This window comes from Dioscorea cayenensis, chromosome 7 (assembly GCF_009730915.1).
Source record: "Dioscorea cayenensis subsp. rotundata cultivar TDr96_F1 chromosome 7, TDr96_F1_v2_PseudoChromosome.rev07_lg8_w22 25.fasta, whole genome shotgun sequence".
NCBI classification, from domain to species: Eukaryota; Viridiplantae; Streptophyta; class Magnoliopsida; order Dioscoreales; family Dioscoreaceae; genus Dioscorea; species Dioscorea cayenensis.
This window is the reverse complement of record NC_052477.1, coordinates 7,109,617-7,129,791: the sequence shown is the minus strand read 5'-3', so window position 1 is coordinate 7,129,791 and position 20,175 is coordinate 7,109,617. Positions and strand designations below refer to the sequence as shown.

The window sequence follows — 20,175 nt, the reverse complement described above, 5'->3', positions numbered from 1 at the left end:
AGTAATTTAATACACTTTAAGAACTCCTGAGTCCATCATCTATCAATCATTGACTAATCCTTGTCTATTTTTTTATTGAAACCCTAACGGGATTCATTACCCGAATAAGCCTTTTTTATAATTGGCATGCCTCTAGGCGCCATCCCCATCTCTAACCATCATTGATAGTTAGTTTCCTTTTAAACTCTTCTTTAATCATTGTCTTGGTTAGGCTAGATAGTAGAATTACAGTTAATACTAGTACTCCTTAGTCCCTGTGGGTTCGACATCTTACTTTTCAGAGTACACTTTATTACTTGACATGACCAGTACACTTACGGATAGTGCATCACATCAATTATCAAGATACTGCTTATATTCATTGATTGTCTTCTGTTTGGTTCATTGCTTCCATGAGGATTAGTGTTGATTTAGTTCTTTTCTAATTGAATTTCTAAAATAAACTCATTGTTTTGTCTGCTAAATAGTAGGAAGAGAGTTACTATTAGTACTCATAGTCCTTGTGGGATCAACACTCAATTCACACAGTTTATTACCTGAGTGACTAGTGTACTTATCAGGTAGTACTTAGAGATAGTACAATCAAGACTAATGTTAGGCAAGAATCTGGATGCCATTTACATAGTGTCAAGTAATAGGCAACGATAAGGCATGCCCCTTTTTGCAAGTAAAATTAATATTGTCAGAGGACAAAAATTGAGCGAAAAACATATACCATCACCCACATCAATCAATTCCTATTTGTAGTTGGGACCCACATTTTTGTGATTTTTTCATAAAGCACCTCATAATCTTGTTGGGTCAACCAACCAAGTTTAATAATTAAATAATTTCTCCATATACTAATAATATGCTTCTTGAGGTGATTGGAAAAAGAAATACAAGCCCGACCTTCCTTAAATGAAACTGAGATCAGACCATCATTAGCATGTAAAGGACCAAAATCATCATTCATAGTATTTTGACCATTCATCATATCTTTCTTTCATAGAAGGGAACACATTAGTATTTTCATCCATGGACACATTAGGCATAGATGAAACTGTAATGCCAACTGCTTTAAAGAGCAAATCATGGGTTATTTTCTTGAGTGGGTACTTAACTTTTCCCATGTAACAACTTGAGCACTTAATTTTAATTCGTAACTAAGTGAGCACATTACTTCAATTTCGTTTCAACGGGAGGGCACAAGAGCTATTCTGGCAAGGGTTTGCTAATGTGTCCGCTGGTTTACTGACATGGATGTTGCTTTACTACGTCAACCGCTCACGTGGTAAGTTCCACGTAAGCAACTTATCCACGTGTCCTCCTTCAATGACACATAAGCGCCAGCTCAGCAAAACCCATTTCTTCTTCTCTCCCCCGAGAGCTCTTCCCCCATTCTCATCCTCTGCCCTAATTTCTCCAAATTTGTGGGTAAGCTCCGGCCAGGGAAACCACTTCTCCTCAACTGCACTTGCGCACCAAGTGAACCAGACCATCCTCTGTTCGGGAAAGTGGAATTATAGCCGAAGAAACTAGATCCATCGTCCCTAAGCTCTATAGATCCATCGGTGAGATCTTATCAAAGGATACCACTCCTCTACGACTAATCTCAACGATACCAAGCAGGCCAATATGTCCTTGAAAGCAAACAAATCATGCAAAATGAATTTACATGTTCCGGTGTCATCCAAATTATTGTGAAGCCTTGATTTTATTTCTGTAGAGCTTTGAATTTATGGAACTTTGAATTCATTATTGAATTTATGGAGTGAAGCTTTGAGTTTATTCTTGTAAAGCTTCATCCATGATTTTATTGTTGTATTTGAAGTATGGTGCAGAGGATTTATAATTTCAAAAATTTAATCCACCATTTATAAATGAATTTTTGTGATTTCTAGTTAATCATGTATAGATAATTAAATTTAAACTGATAAAGAATGCCACAAAATTGCTACATATTCATTAAATTCCTTCATTTATACAAAAAATATTCCTGCAGATATATAGAAATACTAATTGCTGTAGATGTACAAAAAAATACATTGGAGAATTTCATTGTTTCATCTCGTTTATAGAACAAAATTAAGTACCCTATTGTATACATCAAAATTGGCCACACCATTCCAAATACCATGTTTTAGAACAAAATTAAGTACCATGTTTTATACATCAAAATTGGCCAACATCCCAAATACCTTGTTTTCAGAACAAAATTAAGTACCATGTTTTATAGATAACAACACCAAGAAAAGGTTCGAGTGCATCATGTCAAGTTGCTTTTCCAGCACCAGAAGCACCACCAGCGCCTGGTGGCACCCATCCTTTTCTTTTTTGGGTTCCAATTCCTGAGGTTGTGGGATTTTTTTTAACTTGAATTTTGCTTCTTTGCATTTTCTGCAGAATTTTGCACTTTCTGCTTTTCACCATGATTTAATTTTTTAGCCTCAACTACAACCGTGGCCTTTCTTTTTCCTCCTCTTGTTTGAATTTTTGTTCTCTTTGTTATATTTTCAGAGGCAATACTTGCATAATGGGGATCTTTCTCAACTGCATTAATAACCTGCATCATTGAAAATCACATTAGGTTAGTCACATGGGTAAGATGAATGTGTGTGTTGTTGTTACATTATAGTAATATTACCTGTGATATAGGTTCCATAGGTTCTACTCTAATTTGTTGAGGTTCTTCATTTTGAACATTGAATTGGGTTTCAATTAAGTTATCAACCTAACAAAATATAGAAAAAAAAAAACAAATAAGCATGGAAAATGTCAAAAAAAAAAATTTATCACAGTGAATTCATACCATTTGCATATGTTCTTCCAGAACTTGTGGATCTATTTTATCCAAAAGGTCATTAGCATTTATCTGTGAAGGGCACAAGATTAATTGAAGCCAAATTAAATCATACAAAATGAAGCACCACTGAAATTGTAAAGCATCTGCATGGCCAACAAGTTTGCAGCCATCGTACGCTTGTAGTTGACCAAATGTGTAAAATAATTTTATTATGAAGTACTGACTGTTAGGTGCTACCATAAAAATAAATCCATATCAGTGTGGTGATAATTCACATATCACAGTTAATTATGTTCTCATTAATACATGATTAACATCCTTCAAAAATTATCAAACTATAATCAGGTGAGACTTTATAATTAAATATCAAACTTTAAGTGCTGAAAACCCAAGATGACAAGGCAAATGAAAAACCCAAGATAACATGGCAAATGAAAACCCAAGACATAAATTTAAAACTAAAATCTGGCAAATGAAAACACAATAACACTAAAAGACTGATACCAAATTACTAATGAAGGAGCAAATACACAATCTAAACCAAATTGAAATTTAAGCAACATTAGGAAAATCAAATCTTCAAGTGTTGATAACAGATACCCTAATAAATTGAAATTTAAAACAAACATCTCATCCGAATAATACACAATGTACAACAACTAAAAATCAAATCTTTAGGTCAAGATAATACTGGAAATCACAAGAAAGTTGAAAACAAAATAACCCATTTTCCCACAACCACTAATTCAAAATCAAATGTCATCCAAAAATCCATTACAATCCCACAAACAGAAGTCATCCTAAACTGAAAACCTAAGTTATACATTTCAAATTTCACAACAATTATTCTAATATCTTACCATAATAGGTGATCCTGAGTCTGGTGGCTGTATCACCCAATCAACCTCCACTATCAACGATCGCAGACAATGGATCTAGTTTCTTCGGCTATAATGCCACCTTCCCGAACAGAGGATGGTCTGGTTCACTTGGTGCGCAAGTGCAGTTGAGGAGAAGTGGTTTCCCTGGCCGGAGCTCACCTACAAATTTGGAGAAATTAGGGCAGAGGATGAGAATGAGGGAAGAGCTCTCGGGGGAGAGAAGAAGAAATGGGTTTTGCTGAGCTGGCGCTTACGTGTCATTGAAGGAGGACACGTGGATAAGTTGCTTACGTGGAACTTACCACGTGAGCGGTTGACGTGGTAAATCAACATCCATGTCAGCAAACCGGCGGACACATCAGTAAACCCTTGCCGAAATAGCTCTTGTGCCCTCCTGTTAAAACGAAATTGAAGTAATGTGCTCACTTAGTTACAAATTAAAATTAAGTGCTCAAGTTGTTACATGGGAAAAGTTAAGTACCACCCAAGAAAATAACCCAGCAAATCATCCTTGTCACCGGTTCACTCATGCTAAACACCATCATAGACATTGCCACCGTTTTATTATAAGAGTTGCTTTATTTTCACCAAAAAGATCCAATTCTGAAACAAGTGTTTAACCATCGTGTAAAAATGCATATTTAGATTTCCATTTTAAATTTTTGTTTGTAAAAATGTCTATAACAAATAAATATAATTTTATGTTATATATGAAATTTTTATTAATCATTTTAAATTTAAATTTTAGGGATAACGCTAATATTGTCACCTTAAGGTGATATACTATTACATCAGTATTTCATTAATAAATAAATATAAATTAATAAATATAACTCGATTTCAACAATAACGAAATGAAATGAACTTGAAAAATTGTTCGACCTGAACATGAGAGGTTTCCATCTGGTGGTCCTCAAACAAAAATCATTTGAAAATAAAAGGCTTAAATATCTTTAGTAATAAAGGAGATCCACAAGTCAAAAGATGAATGAATTGAATCCAGTATAAATCAGCAATAGATTTTGCATATCAATATGTCAATATTGTTGTCTATTACAAAAGTACAAGCAGTACCCATCAAAATTATATGTTACTCTCCTTGCCAAACGAAAAAATAAAAAGAAAAACATAACTGACACCATGGTAAACGACAATCGTACACTTTCAGGGAACCACATATTCCTCCATATGACTCACTTCAATTAGTGAATTGAAGTATTAAAAATGTAGAGGAATTTCCACATTGACAAGCAAAACTTGTGAGCATCTTTGCACAAATTCAAGATGCTACAGCAGGGTCAAAATGTATGTACAAAACTGACTTTGATCAACACCCTCAATGAAAAGCCATTCTGAGTTAAACATTCACAACCAACGCTTTGTGAACTTGGGAGGCGATCGTGTAGGGAGAGGAGTCTTTGTAGATTGGAAATCACTTGAATCTGTCATCAAGCAGATATAATGTTAGAACCATTCATCCAAATCAGATGCTAAAGTAACTTGGCACGGTTCAGTTGTTAGGTCTCTTCCATTCTAAACATTTCCTACTACACACTGGTTTACCAGGTTTGAAGAGAAATGGAAATCACAGCATCATAAATGTGCTACTATTAACGTTACAAAACTAACAAGACTTCACTTACATGGTTCTGGTGATTTTCCTCCAAGTGATGATCTTCTTGACATGCTGAATCCTGAAGTCTGAATAGGGGTGAGTGATTGTCTCCTCCGTGCTCTAGCATGAATAGTCATTGGTGATTTGTCATCCTTTTTGTTGCTTCTACCAAATATGGATGCTGGTGTTTCTGTAGGACAAATGTTTCTGCATATTCCATATAAGTCTTTTAATTATTGTATCAGGAGAATCCCTTATCAATCATAACCATATCCTCCAATTTGTGTATTATTACCTTTTCTCAGAGCCATTAATCAATTTCCCAATGGTCTGGAGGGATTTTTTAATCTGAGATCCTTTGTTACTTGGATTAGCAATGGACATAGCCTTAATGGTCTGAGACATTTTCTGCAAGCCTCCCTCATGAGGGGTCACTATCTCATCCAACTTCCTGGCTGATGAAGGGGTTTTTGGGTTGTTGAGAAGGTGAAGTAGTTGACATGCTCACATTATGTGAACACAAACTCTTGCCATGTGAAATAGGATCAGGATAGTCATGGCAGATAGCATCAACTTCATTTAAAATCTCCTTCTTCAAGCTTTGCTTCAAATTTGAAACACCTTTGCAAGACACCGCAGAACTAAGAATACCATCTTTCGGGATATCAGAATGGGGCTACAGTCAGATAAGTTTTGTTAACTTAAAAATTAGTGAATAAAATTAGAGAAAATCAACATAAAAAGTTGCATTGGAGGACCTTTAGACATTTAAAGCCTTCAGTGCTCAATCTTCGCAGTCGAATTGAATCATGTTCCGTACCAATTTCAGGTTCTTTAATAGGAGACTTAGAAAAGACTTCATCAACAACTTTTGTTGTAGAGTAGGCTTTAAGAACTCTAGGGTGGTCAATGCTTGACCTTCTTGAAAATGTAGGGGTGTACACGATCTGTGAAAGAGAGTTGTGAACATTTGCATGAGTAGAATTACTTGTTGGCCCTACCATCTTGACTGGGGCACTCTCTGTATTCAACTTCCATGAAGGTGAAGGAGTGTGGACAGCATGATTTTGTGTCTCCTCCAAGGGTCTATTTTCCTTCATCTTACATAAAGGCACCAGCTTCTCCATTTCTTTTCTTGACAAGGCCTTCTTTAAGCTTTCAATCTACATACATTTTGGCAAGTATAGATATTTTTTGTAGATACGTGTGAAGTCTAACAAAATCAGAAACATGAAAGGAGATGATTATGTAGGAAATTGTAGATCAGACATTAAAGGTCAAAACAATTTTTTCTCAACAATCTTCTGCTGGCACAGGTCTAGACAAAATTAATATTAACAAACTTCAAATTTTCAACAGCATATTTAATATTAAAATTAGAGTATTGCTCTTTGGATAGGACTTCAGTACACAAATCAACCAGCCATCAATGGTCCTACAGAGATTTATGCATAAAATACTATATATATATATACCATTTTAAGCAAAAATAGATACATTTTCTCCTATTATGAAATATAGGTAAATTTGTATGCTGGATATTATACGCATAAATATATAAATAAAATGCACAACATTACCTGTCCTTTTAATTTCCCAGACCTCACTGCTTTCTCTGTTTGAATGAGCCGCACCAAGTTGAACAGTAGAGACTCTCTGAGCAAATTTCAATGTGCTAACTGTTTCCCCATAATAGTCAGCTTCTGGGCTCACATGAGCAAGCATTAAAACTTTTGCATGTCCACCTACGCATGGAGGATTAGGCATAGGACATTAGAATAAATAACGCTTTTCATTAACTAAAATGGAGTACAAATGAATGAGCCAGAACCTAGGGAATTTTGGAGCAGTTGAGTAAGCTTGCTATTTCTGTAAGGGATGTGAGAATTCTTTTGTGCTAATGCTGCTATCACATCTCCTAAACAAGAGAGAGACCTATTGATATGTTGTGCCTCCTTCAATCTATCTCCTGTGACTTCTGATTTATCCACTCTCTCACTCCCTGCGAGATCCACCAAATGAAGACAACTACGAATTCTGCATCTGGTAATATCTTCTCCAATAATATGCACTGTCAAGACACTGCATGGAAAAAACAACTTGAAGACTATGCAAGAGTTGTAGATTATGAGTTGAAAATAACAATAATAGAAAAAACCAATAAATATAAAACCTGTGGGAGCGGCTGCTTCTGTTGTTTAATGCAGTTGAGGAGAAAACTCGATTCTTCTCCCCTAATTTCATGAGATTAAGAACATCATCAACTGATTGCACTGACCGTGTACTGGCATCTGGAACACTCAGTCCGCCATTGACTGAACAGTTTTTGATCTCTAATGTACTTTTGTTAAGAACAAAGAATATGGTTCTAAATTTCAGTTTAAGAAAAGTAGAGCCTGAAAGGATATTTAATGGCTGGCATATCTTTGAGAAGGTCCCTGACTTGTTCATTATATATTTCAACCATTTGAGCTTGAATCTCATATTTTATATCCACCCGAGCAGAAGAAATCTGAAAGAGGTCATTCAGGGCCATGTAACTGACCCCAAAATTTTTGTTCAGTCCACTACAAGGACCACACTGCATGCAGAAATACAGACAATGCAAATGAACCTCGATGATCTAAATATTACCCATTAAGCTCAAATACAAATATAAATAGAACAAAGTTGCCTACCATTGTATGAGTTTTACCAGACCCAGTCTGACCGTATGCGAATATGCAGACATTATATCCATCCATCACAGACCTGATTAAAGTTTGTGTGTCTTTATATACCTCATCTGAAAGGCAAAATTAAGTTCAATTAAAAAAAATCTCATCTAGAAGCTAACTATATAAGAAGCCAGGTTCAAGTATACCCTGAGTGGCATCAGGACCAAAAATCTTGTTAAAATGGAAAATTTTACGGGTGCTTTGTGGGTTACTAGGATCAATAACAATCAATGAACCATCATTCCCGGTATAATCAATTGAAGATTTTCCTTCCATGTTGAAAGATGGCCTAATTCTACAGAAGACACGAATATTTCCTGCAGACAAATCATTGTAAGAGATAATAATTTGATAGCATACGCTCAAGATATTGTTTTTGTAGTCAGTAAACCTCTAAGTTCTTGTAAGGAGTTGTACAGATGCTTGTTCTCTCTGACAGCTTGATGGTAGCTGCTAGCAGCAGCAGAGAGCCCTTGAAAATAAGTTCCTACCAGCAAAAGAGGATCACTTGAACAACACAAATGACTAAATAACCTGAGGGAAGCTATTCATGCAGCCTTCTGGCATTAGCTTAACTTCATTCAAGAATTAGACAATTATACATAAACAGTGTATGAACTCAGATCATCAGTATAAAGTAGAATTTTTTGTGGTGCAAACCTAGCAGCATCAAATCATTCTGCAGTTGGGTCTGCATATTTACAAACTCCATCTTGATCATTGACAACAAGGACCTAAGCTCCTGCAGTAAAAAGTGATTCATTTGTGTCCTTTAATGAACTGAAGATGTAATAAATTTGTCAAGAGTATAAAAAATACAAGTTTTCACTATAATGACCAATATGTTGTTGACACAGAAGAATCGATCAGGTAATAAGAAGAAATATACTATTAACAACATTAACAAATTGCTCATATTACTCTAGTAACTGTATACAACACAACGTCAATAGACTAATGAAGAACTCATTTGATGATTTGCCTTGATATTTGCGTTTCAAAGCAATGGTACAAATTTTAAAAGCTCCCAAAAGCATTGAGCCTAAACTCATATAGAATCTTGTTTCCAGGAAACAGGATAGAAGCGAGGATGCAAAGGTTATGCATAAAATGGTATTAATAAAGTGTAATGAACAGAGATAATTAATTCCATGTAAGCAACAAGGAAGTTGAGTCATGGACAATATATAAGAAGGAATATTTTGCAGATTATGTCCCATCTCCAGTATATCATAGAAAAATACTTGTCTATTACATGGAGAAGATAAGATATAGAATTCGCTAATTATGCTTCAAGGACATAACTTTGACTTATATTTCCATAAAATGATACTTGGATATCTTATTTGCTAATGTTGGTAAGTAGGTCAAGAACCTAAACATATAACACTTGTTCAGATTAGACTGCAAATATAACTGTGACTGGTATTCAATACTTTTGTAACACTGTTCTTTTTTCAAAAATTATATCCACATTTAGTATGCTTTCTCAAGCAGGTATAGTCAATGATTCTTGCAGGTTAGTTCCCTCAAGGCTGAGCCAGCAACCTGTTTGTATGGATCTTCTCTGGCACTTGAGATTCATTACCAGATTAATAGAAGCTTCCCACAAAAGTTGCTAAAACACAAAAGGGTCCTGGAAGTGATTTTCATCTGTCATTTACCTAAACCTAATTAAGTAAACAAAGTATAGTCATATCAATCACCACAGAACCCTATCACAACAACTTAGGGAGTGGTATGTATCCTTCTTCAAAAGTTATTAATAACAAAGAATAATCCTGGTGTGTTGCAGGCATTCGCAAACATCTTTGGTAAAACTAGTCTGCTTCTATACTCTAGTGCTTTACACACAGAAAGTTACACTGCACAACACACAATCAGTGATATTAACGTTCATGATTATTAGACTTCTCTTGACTAAATCAATAAAGATAGCAGTAACTAGTTTTCTTTTTCCAACTGCAAGTGAATTTGGATATCTTGTGTCAAGCAAAATAGCTACAAAAGCAAAGAAAAACCTTCAAACTCAGTAGGACTTCAAATACAATAACAAGATTTCTTAATTTATTCTAAGATGCAAGGAGTTGGAATTCAATAGCTCACCGAAAGTTCATTTTGTTGTGCTTCCAAGAGAGAAATATGCTTGCAATTGTCTGTCACACAATTTAAGTTATTATGCTGCAAATGAAATGATGAAAGTTGAGAGTTAAAATGGCAGGTTAAACACTTATAGCATATTCACAACTCTGACCATGAGTGCTAGACAGGCGTCATATTATCTAAGCAAGCATTAAACTTCAATGTCAATGACAAAATTCAATTCAAAAGCAACTCAATTAAGATAATTTTGCCGACAAAAGAGAAAATCTGTGGAGGGTGATTTTATGGCCAAAATAGGTCAATTACTTCCAAGAAAAAGTTGCCAAGAAAGTAAGTTTGATTACTAAGTTCTTTATTAAATTAAAATGTATACTAAAATAAGCGCCCCCTTTTCTCGGTTGACTTTAATTACTGATGGCTGAATAAATTTACATAAAAGCATGAACACCCAACTTACAGTCAGCAAGTTCTGGTAATATACTGATATTAATAATGGTCTAATAATACAGTAACAAGAGAAATTGCAAATGAAATTTCCAACAATTAGGTCAATTACATAGCATGTGCATCACAACTACGTTCAGCAGATGATATCAATAATGTCACCTCTGAAGATACCATCAACTCGACAACTCTTTGCAAGGAATTTAATGAAATAAATTTGAGGATATTTTCGCTAGCACACTTGTCCTTCAGTGAGTAGGTAGGCTTGTCGGGGAAACTAGCCTCCAGGTTTAGCATGTAGCCAAAATTATATTCCAAAAAGATGAAATCAGAAGATATGCTTTCAGCAAGTCTTACGAAAGCGTAATTGTAGCTGTTGTTGATAGTGCTTATGATAACAAATCCTTTTGAGACTCATTGGTGGAGCCAATCATGTACTAATTATATTCAGTGTATACTCAAAAATGATTATCTGTCATTTGATCTTCTTTGGTTTCCTACCATGAAATTACACAATGATAGTGAGACTCTATGTTCATTAAATTGCACCATTATATCAGATTATATTCAGTGTCTATTGTTTGTTTCCTCTTTTCATTCCTATTTGATGAATTATATGAGGAATGACATATCAATTAATTTCATGGTTGTTGGAGATTTTGATGAAGAGGATTACCACAAACTTTCAGCCCAACAAAATTTTGTAGTGTAGTAGTTATATTAGTTGCAGTTACTTTTGTTGGATCCTTTTCAATTCCACTCACTAGATTGTAATATTTGCGCCTTCCCAAAAGGAATAATTTGATGCTGTTATTACAAAAAAATTTAGTTTTCTGTATTTATGTACAATTTAAGTTAAGTTATCCATGCCCCATTATGGACCCACATAACATTATTTTAAGATGGTTATGAGGTGAGATGATAAGTTATGAATGACACAGTCAACCTATAATCCTATAACAACTTTGGAAATAAAAATTTCAAGTCACAAAAACAAATAATTTTTAAAACAAACTTTAAAAGAAAGCATTTCTAGTCAGAAAACAATAAGCAGGCGTAAACAGTTATCTCCAAATATTTAACCCCAGAACACAGCTCGTCACTGAAACCACACATCTTGTGAATTTTTACTTTTCAAAGTTACAATATTTTCTAAAGATTGATCAGATATATGTTCTCATTACTGATATATAACCACTTTTGTACCTTTTGATCTTGCAAAAAGCTTGACATTGTCTCAGTCAACAATTGTATGTTTGAATCCTTCCGCACAAAACATATCCAAAAGCCATTAGCCAACACCCAAAATAAATAAACGACTGAGAAAAATAAGAGAAAGGGGGAAAAAAACCTGACATCCATCTTGTGCGTCAAGAAGATTACGATTAATGTTCTCCTTTGAGTTCAGCAAACAATTGGATAGGACCTTAGAGAGTGAAATGCCAAGATCTAGAAAAATACATGAAAGGAATTAATAATTAAGTTCCCAATATTGAGCCCTTGCCATGTGTGCTTTTCTCGGCAATGGAGAATTATTCATGAAAATAGATCCTTTACAGAATTGTACAGTTATCTTCAGTTAGCAAGGAGAATAGACTATCATAGGACATTAATGTACAGATTGAAGACATTTTAATCATAATTTAACATTTTCAGCTAAAATAAACTTCCAAAAGAAAAGTGCAGATAGAATAACAAGTAATTAAATATTTCGGCATCAAGGGTTGCCGGTGTGATTAAATAAAGCATATGCTTCTGCTTGTTCTCATGGATGGATAATCATTATATATGAACTGAACAATGAACTAGAAAAGTAAATAAAGTGGCCAACTGATCTTCATCTTTAAGTTAAAAATAAAAAAATTAAAAAAAAAAAAAAGAGAGAGAGAAAAGGAACAAACAGTTAGCACCTTCACTTATTAAATTTTTATTCCGTGTGGCATTTTGTTTATCAGATCCGGCTGTCAAGACTAACCGCCTGCAGGAAATTGAAGATCCTGAAGAAATAGCATTGGATCGGGTTCTGCCAGCAGAGTGTGCAACCAATGGAGATTTCACAAATTTCAAAGGCCCAGAACCGCCATTGCACTGCTTCCATTCATAATAAGATTTCAAACTAAGAACGCAGTCCACAATTTTTGCTGCAGAACCCTTTTCTACAGTGTCCTGTAACAATTTCCAATCACTTGTTTATCAGATAGTCTCTTAACGCGAAGGCTTAACAATTAAAATAAAGAAAAATAATTTTGAACATTCATGTCTGACCTTTTCCAGATCAGAAGCTTCAAAACTCAATAGTTTCAGCTCATTGATAGCTACAAGAAAGTTCCGAACATTTTCAAAATATTGATAAGCAGGTAATGGCTGGATATCATTGGGGGTGCCAAGTGAGTGAATGGTGACAACCTAGATGATGTATAAGAGAAAATTAAGAAACAAACTCAAGCTCAGCATCAGACATCAAAAAAGAATGGAAAAAACTACCAAAGCATTTATAAACCTTGGGAACGGCTCCTGGCTGAATCTTATTAATAGCAGTGCAGAGCACATGTCCACTCCGCAAGCAGGAAACAAATTCTTGCTCAGAGGGATTAGGGGACAAATCCAGAGGCCCAGCCATGTCCTCCAACCATTGGGACGCCTGATATCGCCTGTAAGCTACAATACAGGGTGCATCATTTATTACTGAAAATGTTTCCTTTTCTTTTTCTGGTGAAAAACACAAGAAACATATACAAAACTCAAGCTTTTCACTAAAAAAGAATTGAGAGAAAGGAAAATAAGAACATAAATTCAAAAAAGGCAGTTTTGAATTAAAAACAGAGTGCAGCATTCGTTGCTAAAAACTGTTCTCTAACACCAAAAACTCTAGCTTTTCACCAAAAGGAATTAATAGAAAGGAAAAGAAGAACATGCATTCAAAAGAAGACAATTTTAAAATAAAAATGCCAGAAATTCCAACAAAAACCGGCATCAATCATTTGTTGATGTTTCTTTGAACAAACTATCATTACCATTATATCTCAGCAAAACCAATATCAATCATTTCTTGATGTTTCTCTGAACAATTATCGATCAACCCAAGATTACAACAGAAACCTCCAAAAGAAAGAGAAAAAGCAAAGGAAACAAAGGTACCAGCTTCTTCTGCTTTTCTTGAGGCCAAGCGCCCATCTCTGAATGAAACTCTGCAAGGCTCACTCATCCTCCTTGGCCTTCTTCCTCTACTGCCGCCCAGATAGGAGAGAGATCAGCGATCTGAGATCGAGATCGAGAGAAAGAAAGGGATGATTGTTCGCGTGTGTGTGTGTGTGTGTGGGGAATCGGAGGAGCACGAATACCCACGTTTATCCGATGATCGAAAGTGAAGGTTGGAGCGAGGCAGTGTTTTGAATTTGAATTGAATGGGGTTCTGACTATGTGACCAATCACAACCCTCCATTTAGCTCTTCGTTCCATCATGAAATTTGACGGCCTAGATTTTTTTGAATGTGATGTGAGCATAAATTTTAAACCCAGCCGGGTATGCGGTCTAAAATTTTAACTTGGTGACCCTAGACTTAAACTGTTCGCTCTTTAAACAGTTTAAGACATTAAGGCTGTGTTTGATTGGCAACATGTAAAATGGGAGGAAAAAAAAAAATTTCCATAGAATATTTTTCCATGGAAAAATTTTACATGGAAAATAAAAAAATAGTTGTTTGATTGCCATTATTTTCAAGCTAGAAAATCAAAAAAATTTTGATTGGCAACATATAAAATGGGAGGAAAAAGAAAAAAATTTTTCCATAGAATATTTTTTTCCATGGAAAAATTTAAAATGGAAAAATAAAAAAATAATGTTTGATCGCCATTATTTTTCAAATTTGAAAAATCAAAAAAATTTTCTATGTAAAAATTCGGATTTTTGTTGTTTGATCGATCTTATTTTTTTCACGTAAAATGAAACATTTTTTTCATTGAAAAACCCTCATTTGTTGTTTGATCGCATCAATTTTCCTGGAAAAAGTCATATTTTCCATGGAAATTTTTTTTAAAATTATTAAAAATTATAAACATGCTACACTGGAATCTGAATCTTACCATCAAAATGCAGTGGGATCTGTTCACTGATCAAGATAAATTTATTTAAAATATTATCAAGTTATATAACTTATTTTTTTTTTTAAATTTAAAAGAAAACGAAAAACTTTTCTTTTAAATTTTTAAAAGAAAAGTTATTTTAAAATTATAACAGCGCTACATAGAATTGAATCTTACCATCAAAACGTCGCGGGATTTGTTCACTAATCTGGATAAATTTATTTAAAATATTATCAAATTATATAATTTATCTATTTTTTAAAAAAAATTGAAAGAAAAGTTATTTTAAATATTTCAATTGCACGTTATTTTTTCACATAGCCCCTTACGTTTTCCTTGGAAAACTTTTCCCAGGGTGGAGGCAGGAAAAATTTTCTACTGATTTGACGAAAAATAGGATCACGTGATAGAGTTTGTGGAAAAATTTTCCACGGAAAATTTTGGCAAACAAACAGCTTATTTAGCTGGAAAATAACTCGTAGAAAAATTTTTCCAGGGAAAAAAAGGGCAATCAAACAATAAGAAGACGTTACTAATTTTAATGGGCTTTAACCCGTTGACGCGAGCGGGTTCTTATGATCAGGGCTAAAACTTTTATAACTAAATTACCATTTAGTCATTTATTATTATATTTTTTAATATAAAATAAAGATAAATATGGTATTTCTATATTACATATTTTTTAAAACAAAATCTTCTATGCTTTTTTTTATTTTGTACATTTTTTCTCCGTTCCTTTCATTCATTTTTCTTTTTCTAATATCGCAATTCACTAGTGTTTTTCTCTCGAATTTTTTTTTAGTTCATCTCAAAGTTCTCATTTTTTTTTTCTTTTGCTATTTCTATCCATCTTTTATCCATATTTTAGGGGTTTTATATTCTTAATATATATCTATAGTTTTATTTTTTAGAGTTTTTTTGCAAGACTACGACAAAATTGTGATTCTTTGCAAATCTACAACAAATCTATAACCAATTTTTCAGGGTTGTTTGTTTGGGCGGATTTGCAAATACTTGGATTTGGAAATTCTTAGATTTGAAAAATCCTTTGTTTGTTTCAAAAGATTTCAGAAATCCTTGTATTTTCAAATCCCATGAGTTTGAATCCCTCACATGACACTCACGTGAGGGGATTTCTAACGCTTCCTCCATCCATGCTCCTCCTTCATCCCTTCTTTCATCACCAACGATCCTCATCTCCAAAACATTTTCATTTCTCCTCAAATTGCTGCCATCGTTGGCCGAGCAACAAAGGAGGCACTTTCTTTTGATTGTTCGTCTTCTTTTCCTCCATCTTCTTCCCCATTTTTTTGTTGGTTGGTGTTTATTTTTTTCTTTTATTTTGGATTTTTGGTGATCTTAATTTTAGGTTTTGGGTGATCTTTAATTTTCCGGAAGTTGACGAAGAGCACGTCACCGACACCGGCCATGGAGCAACATTGAGATATCTCACCTTCTTCTTGCTCTTCTACTTCATCATCTTTTGCTCTTATTTTTTTGGTGGTTTTTATTTTTCAAATTTTTTTTTTTTGGATATTTTCATGTTTTGGATGCTCTCTAATGTAAGCTTATTTATTTATTATGAAACCCTCTGGTTTCATTTATCATTTGCTACTATTTGTCATTAGTTTGTGAAAGATATTTTGATGGTTATTGATTTGTGCTTGATTTGTAAAACATATTTAAAAAATAAATACAAAATCTGAGAAAGGAATGAGGAATAAACGGTTCACTTCCAACTCAGCCAAATTATTATTTTTATTTTTTATTTCTGAAAAAAGCCCAATCTTTTAGTCATTGATTAGGTTTTTTTAAAACCAATTAAATTAGGCAGTTACAAACTTTCACAACAGAGAGAATTGCTGATTACTAAACATCATTTGACAAAGATAACAAATGATGTGCATAAACACAGGTATAGATCATTCTGTGCTTCATTCTTCCTTGTTGCTTGTACAAGTGCGCACCAAACTGTTTTAGTTTTAGAGTTCAGCATGCTTTCATATAAAATTATTCCTGTCAATCTCGTGCAGCAATCTCATCAATATAATTATTAAGGCTGCACACTGCTTCTGCAACAGAGATATATAACACTAAAAATGAAGGAAGGATATAACAACTAATAGTTTTGGATTAGTTACCCATCAACACTAATCACTATATCAAGTGTCGGTTAGTTGATTAGTTAGGAGAAATGAAAAACTAAAGAGATTTTGATGTGCTTGATAAATAATCATCTTTCTTTCCCATCATAAGAACACCATGATTGATACATGGCCAGAGAGAGAAAGTATTAGTTTTTCATCATTGCTACATCACATCTCCACCATCACAACTTTTCCAATGCTCTCCCAGACAAACAATGAACACATGTTATATTTAAGGTTAAAAAACAGTATTAGATTAATTTCTTTTAACATGATTTGTGCTTTGCTTCGAAATTGCTCAACAAGCCTTCGTTGAATGGTTGGTGTTGACACTTATGAATGAAATTAAGGCTTAGCAAATTGATACTGTTTTAATAGTATCATATTATATTTGCAAAGCAGGAAAATGTTGCCTCCTAATTTATTTTGTTTGCTTGTAAGCCTAAGTTTGGCGATTTGGCTTTATGCTATTGTTGGGTGGTTGTTTATTAAGTCATTGATGCTTATTGGTTGTAAGCCTTAGTTCGGTGATTTGGTTTTATACTATTGTTTTATGCTTATTAGTTTTATTAGTTATAATCATATTTTAATATTATGTTTTGAAAAATTTATCTTTATTTACAAGTCATACTTTGCATCTCCAACTAAAAATACTCTTTGATAATGAATACCTATTGTGATTATATGGTGATTTCATTCATTGGGAAAAACAGAAAATAGAAAGTTGTGATGTATTATGTTTTTTGGCTGATTGTTTTTTTAGTTTTAAAAGGTTTGAAGATATGAATGATTCCATGATTAATTAGCAATAGAATAAGTTTTCCTTACTAAGTTAGAATAATGTTTTGTGACCAGTTTGAATGTTTTAAATAGAAACATTTTTTAATGTTTTATCATTATGTTATAGCTTACAGTTAATTATTTTATTGTTACTAATTACATATTAGATGGATCATTTCAAGAATGAAGATGATGAACTAGACCTCATGCAACTAACAATTTTGGTTGCCACCTACACCGCGTTAGCATGGATTCGGAATAAAAGACATAGAATTCCTAGAGAACCATCAAGTGAAAGATTAGAAATACGGAGAAAATATTTGTCTAGGTTGATAGATGGGAATGATGATACTAGTATTAACATGGTGCTGATGAACAAGTCTACATTTTTTAACCTATACTCAACATTATGTGGAAAAGGCCTTGTACGGGATACATTGCACATGAGCGTTATGGAGCAATTACTAATGTTCCTGCACACTATAGGGCACAACCAGCACAACCGTGTTACTGCACATAATTTTGTGAGGTCTGGTGAGACTGTTAGTAGATACTTCAATCACATGTTGTTCGCAATTGGTGAAATGCAGCATGAATACGTGCGGCCACCAAGTTCTCAAACCCCACCTTATATAGCAACAAGGAGAACATTGTATCCTTACTTTAAGGTATTGTTATGTTAGACTTCAAACAATTGTATTTCAGTAGGATTAATTCTAACATATAGTATTCAATACTAGGATTGTGTTGGGGCCTTAGATGGGACACATATTCATACTTCTGTCCCAGCATCTGAAGTCGCAGCCTTTCGAGGAAGAAAACCCTACCCAACTAAAAACACCCTTGCAGTTGTGGATTTTAACCGTCGCTTTACTTTTATTCTCACTAGTTGGGAAGTATCTGTGCATGACTCTTTAGTTCTTCATGATGCACTAGAACGATTCAATGGGCTGAAGGTTCCCGAAGGTATCTTTAAGTTTTTTTAAAAAAATGTAGAGAATTAATTTAATATAATAATTGAACTCATTAAAGTTATTTTAACTCTTGTAATTAGGAAAATATTATTTGGTTGATGCTGGTTACACCACATGACCCGATTTTATACCCCCTTACAGGGGTGTAAGATATCACTTGAAGGAGTTCAGATCCCGAATACCTACAAACGCCAAGGAGCTATTTAACCTACGGCATTCATCTACGCGTACTTCCATCAAGAATGCATTTGGTTCTTTAAAGAACTACTTTCAAGGTCCTCACTTCTAGGCCTTTTTCCCCATTCAAGATGCAGGTGGATCTTGTGTTGGCATGTTATACCTTACACAACTACATCCTCACCGGTGGCCAGGATGAGTTTATTCCTTTAGAGGAAGATTGAACACCACAGCGTGTTTCTCAAACCACTGCTTGGGACCAAAGAGAAGATTCTCAAGAGTGGGCTACTCGTCGTAATTAAATTGCAACTGAGATGTGAGCGAACAAGTAGTTATATTGCCATGTTCTTATGCTAAATTTTGTATCGTTGTTGAATGGTCACTTTTGATGTGTCTTTTTTATCTTCTATTATCAAATTATGTATAATTGAATATCTTGACTATATTTTTAAATAGAATCCTTTTGGTATCTGTTTTCTTCAATTTCTATGTTTATCACATTATGCATGATTTGAATTATCATATGCCTTGTCTTATCTTATATTATAATGTAGAAAGGATGAATATAATTCATCTCAAGGTAGCCAGACATCGTCAGTTATGAAGACTACTTCAAGAACTTCAGGAAATAAGAGATGGACATCATTGGAAAGTCGTCACTTTATAAGACTTATGGCAAGCCAAGTTGAACAAGGATTTAGGGTGGATAAAGGCTTTAAACCACAAACAATTCATTTTACTATTTGATCCTTGAAAGATACATTTGGGGCGAAAGTGACAGAGGCCGATGTAAGTAATCATCTAAGAGTGATAAGATGGAGATGGGCGAGGATCAAAAAATTAAAAGATATGAGTGGCATGGGCTAGGATGATAGCCTCAAAATTATTGCCATGGGCAAGGCTGAATATATAGAATACATCAAGGTATTTGTTACTTAAACATTATTATTTTTGATTTTGTACATTATAATTCCAACTAAATCATTTGAATATTTATTTGTTGAAATACATATCCACATGGACGATAAACCATATTTGAACAAGCCTATTGAGGATTACAACCTCCTTGAGATTATTTGCAGTAATGATCAAGCTACTGGACATCGTGTTGTCATCTCAGGAATTCATATTGGCACACAAATGGATTATAACTATAAGGCAGATGTATTTCCTTCAATCCAGAATTATGATGATGTGCCTTTCATGGAAGCAGATGAGCATGGTAATGCCTCACCATTTACTCAACCCTATAATTTTGAACCGGTGTCAACAACAAGACCATTACAAAGAAGGAAAGAGAAAGGGAAGCGCAAAGCGACTATTAGTGATGATACAATAGACCATTTAGCCACAAGTATTGAAAAATATTTTAATAAAGTTCAATTTAGCTGTTTAGTGAGCTTTACAAAAGTGTTGAAGATGAATGTATGAAACTGACAGAACACGGGTATTCCATAGATTAAATTCTT

The 20,175-nt window shown here is 34.0% G+C and overlaps 1 protein-coding gene across 1 annotated transcript; it reads right to left on the bottom strand.

Annotated features, from left to right (window-relative positions):
• Window positions 1-4,671: 4,671 nt before the first annotated feature.
• On the bottom strand, window positions 4,672-13,860 carry LOC120265045 (kinesin-like protein KIN-14A). Its single transcript, XM_039272972.1, has 21 exons — window positions 13,684-13,860; window positions 13,046-13,203; window positions 12,811-12,951; window positions 12,456-12,711; window positions 11,897-11,994; window positions 11,752-11,808; window positions 10,105-10,179; window positions 8,659-8,740; window positions 8,390-8,485; window positions 8,145-8,315; window positions 7,960-8,066; window positions 7,690-7,862; window positions 7,455-7,619; window positions 7,113-7,363; window positions 6,862-7,026; window positions 6,580-6,599; window positions 6,040-6,444; window positions 5,903-5,957; window positions 5,577-5,784; window positions 5,310-5,488; window positions 4,672-5,108 (listed from the first exon to the last, which is right to left on the bottom strand). Exons 1-21 carry the CDS (start codon window positions 13,748-13,750, stop codon window positions 5,032-5,034), a joined length of 3,006 nt encoding a protein of 1,001 aa, XP_039128906.1. The 5' UTR covers window positions 13,751-13,860; the 3' UTR covers window positions 4,672-5,031.
• Window positions 13,861-20,175: the final 6,315 nt, after the last annotated feature.

What these genes read in the sequence shown, in the direction of transcription:
- LOC120265045 (XM_039272972.1), bottom strand. Translation starts at nt 13,750, where the DNA reads ATGAGTGAGCCTTGCAGAGTTTCATTCAGAGATGGGCGCTTGGCCTCA. An exon ending in CTCCTTACAAGAACTTAGAG is followed by an intron (nt 8,316 to 8,389) that starts GTTTACTGACTA and finishes ATTTGTCTGCAG; the next exon opens with GAAATATTCGTGTCTTCTGT. An exon ending in CTGGGAAATTAAAAGGACAG is followed by an intron (nt 6,600 to 6,861) that starts GTAATGTTGTGC and finishes AATTTTGTCTAG; the next exon opens with ACCTGTGCCAGCAGAAGATT.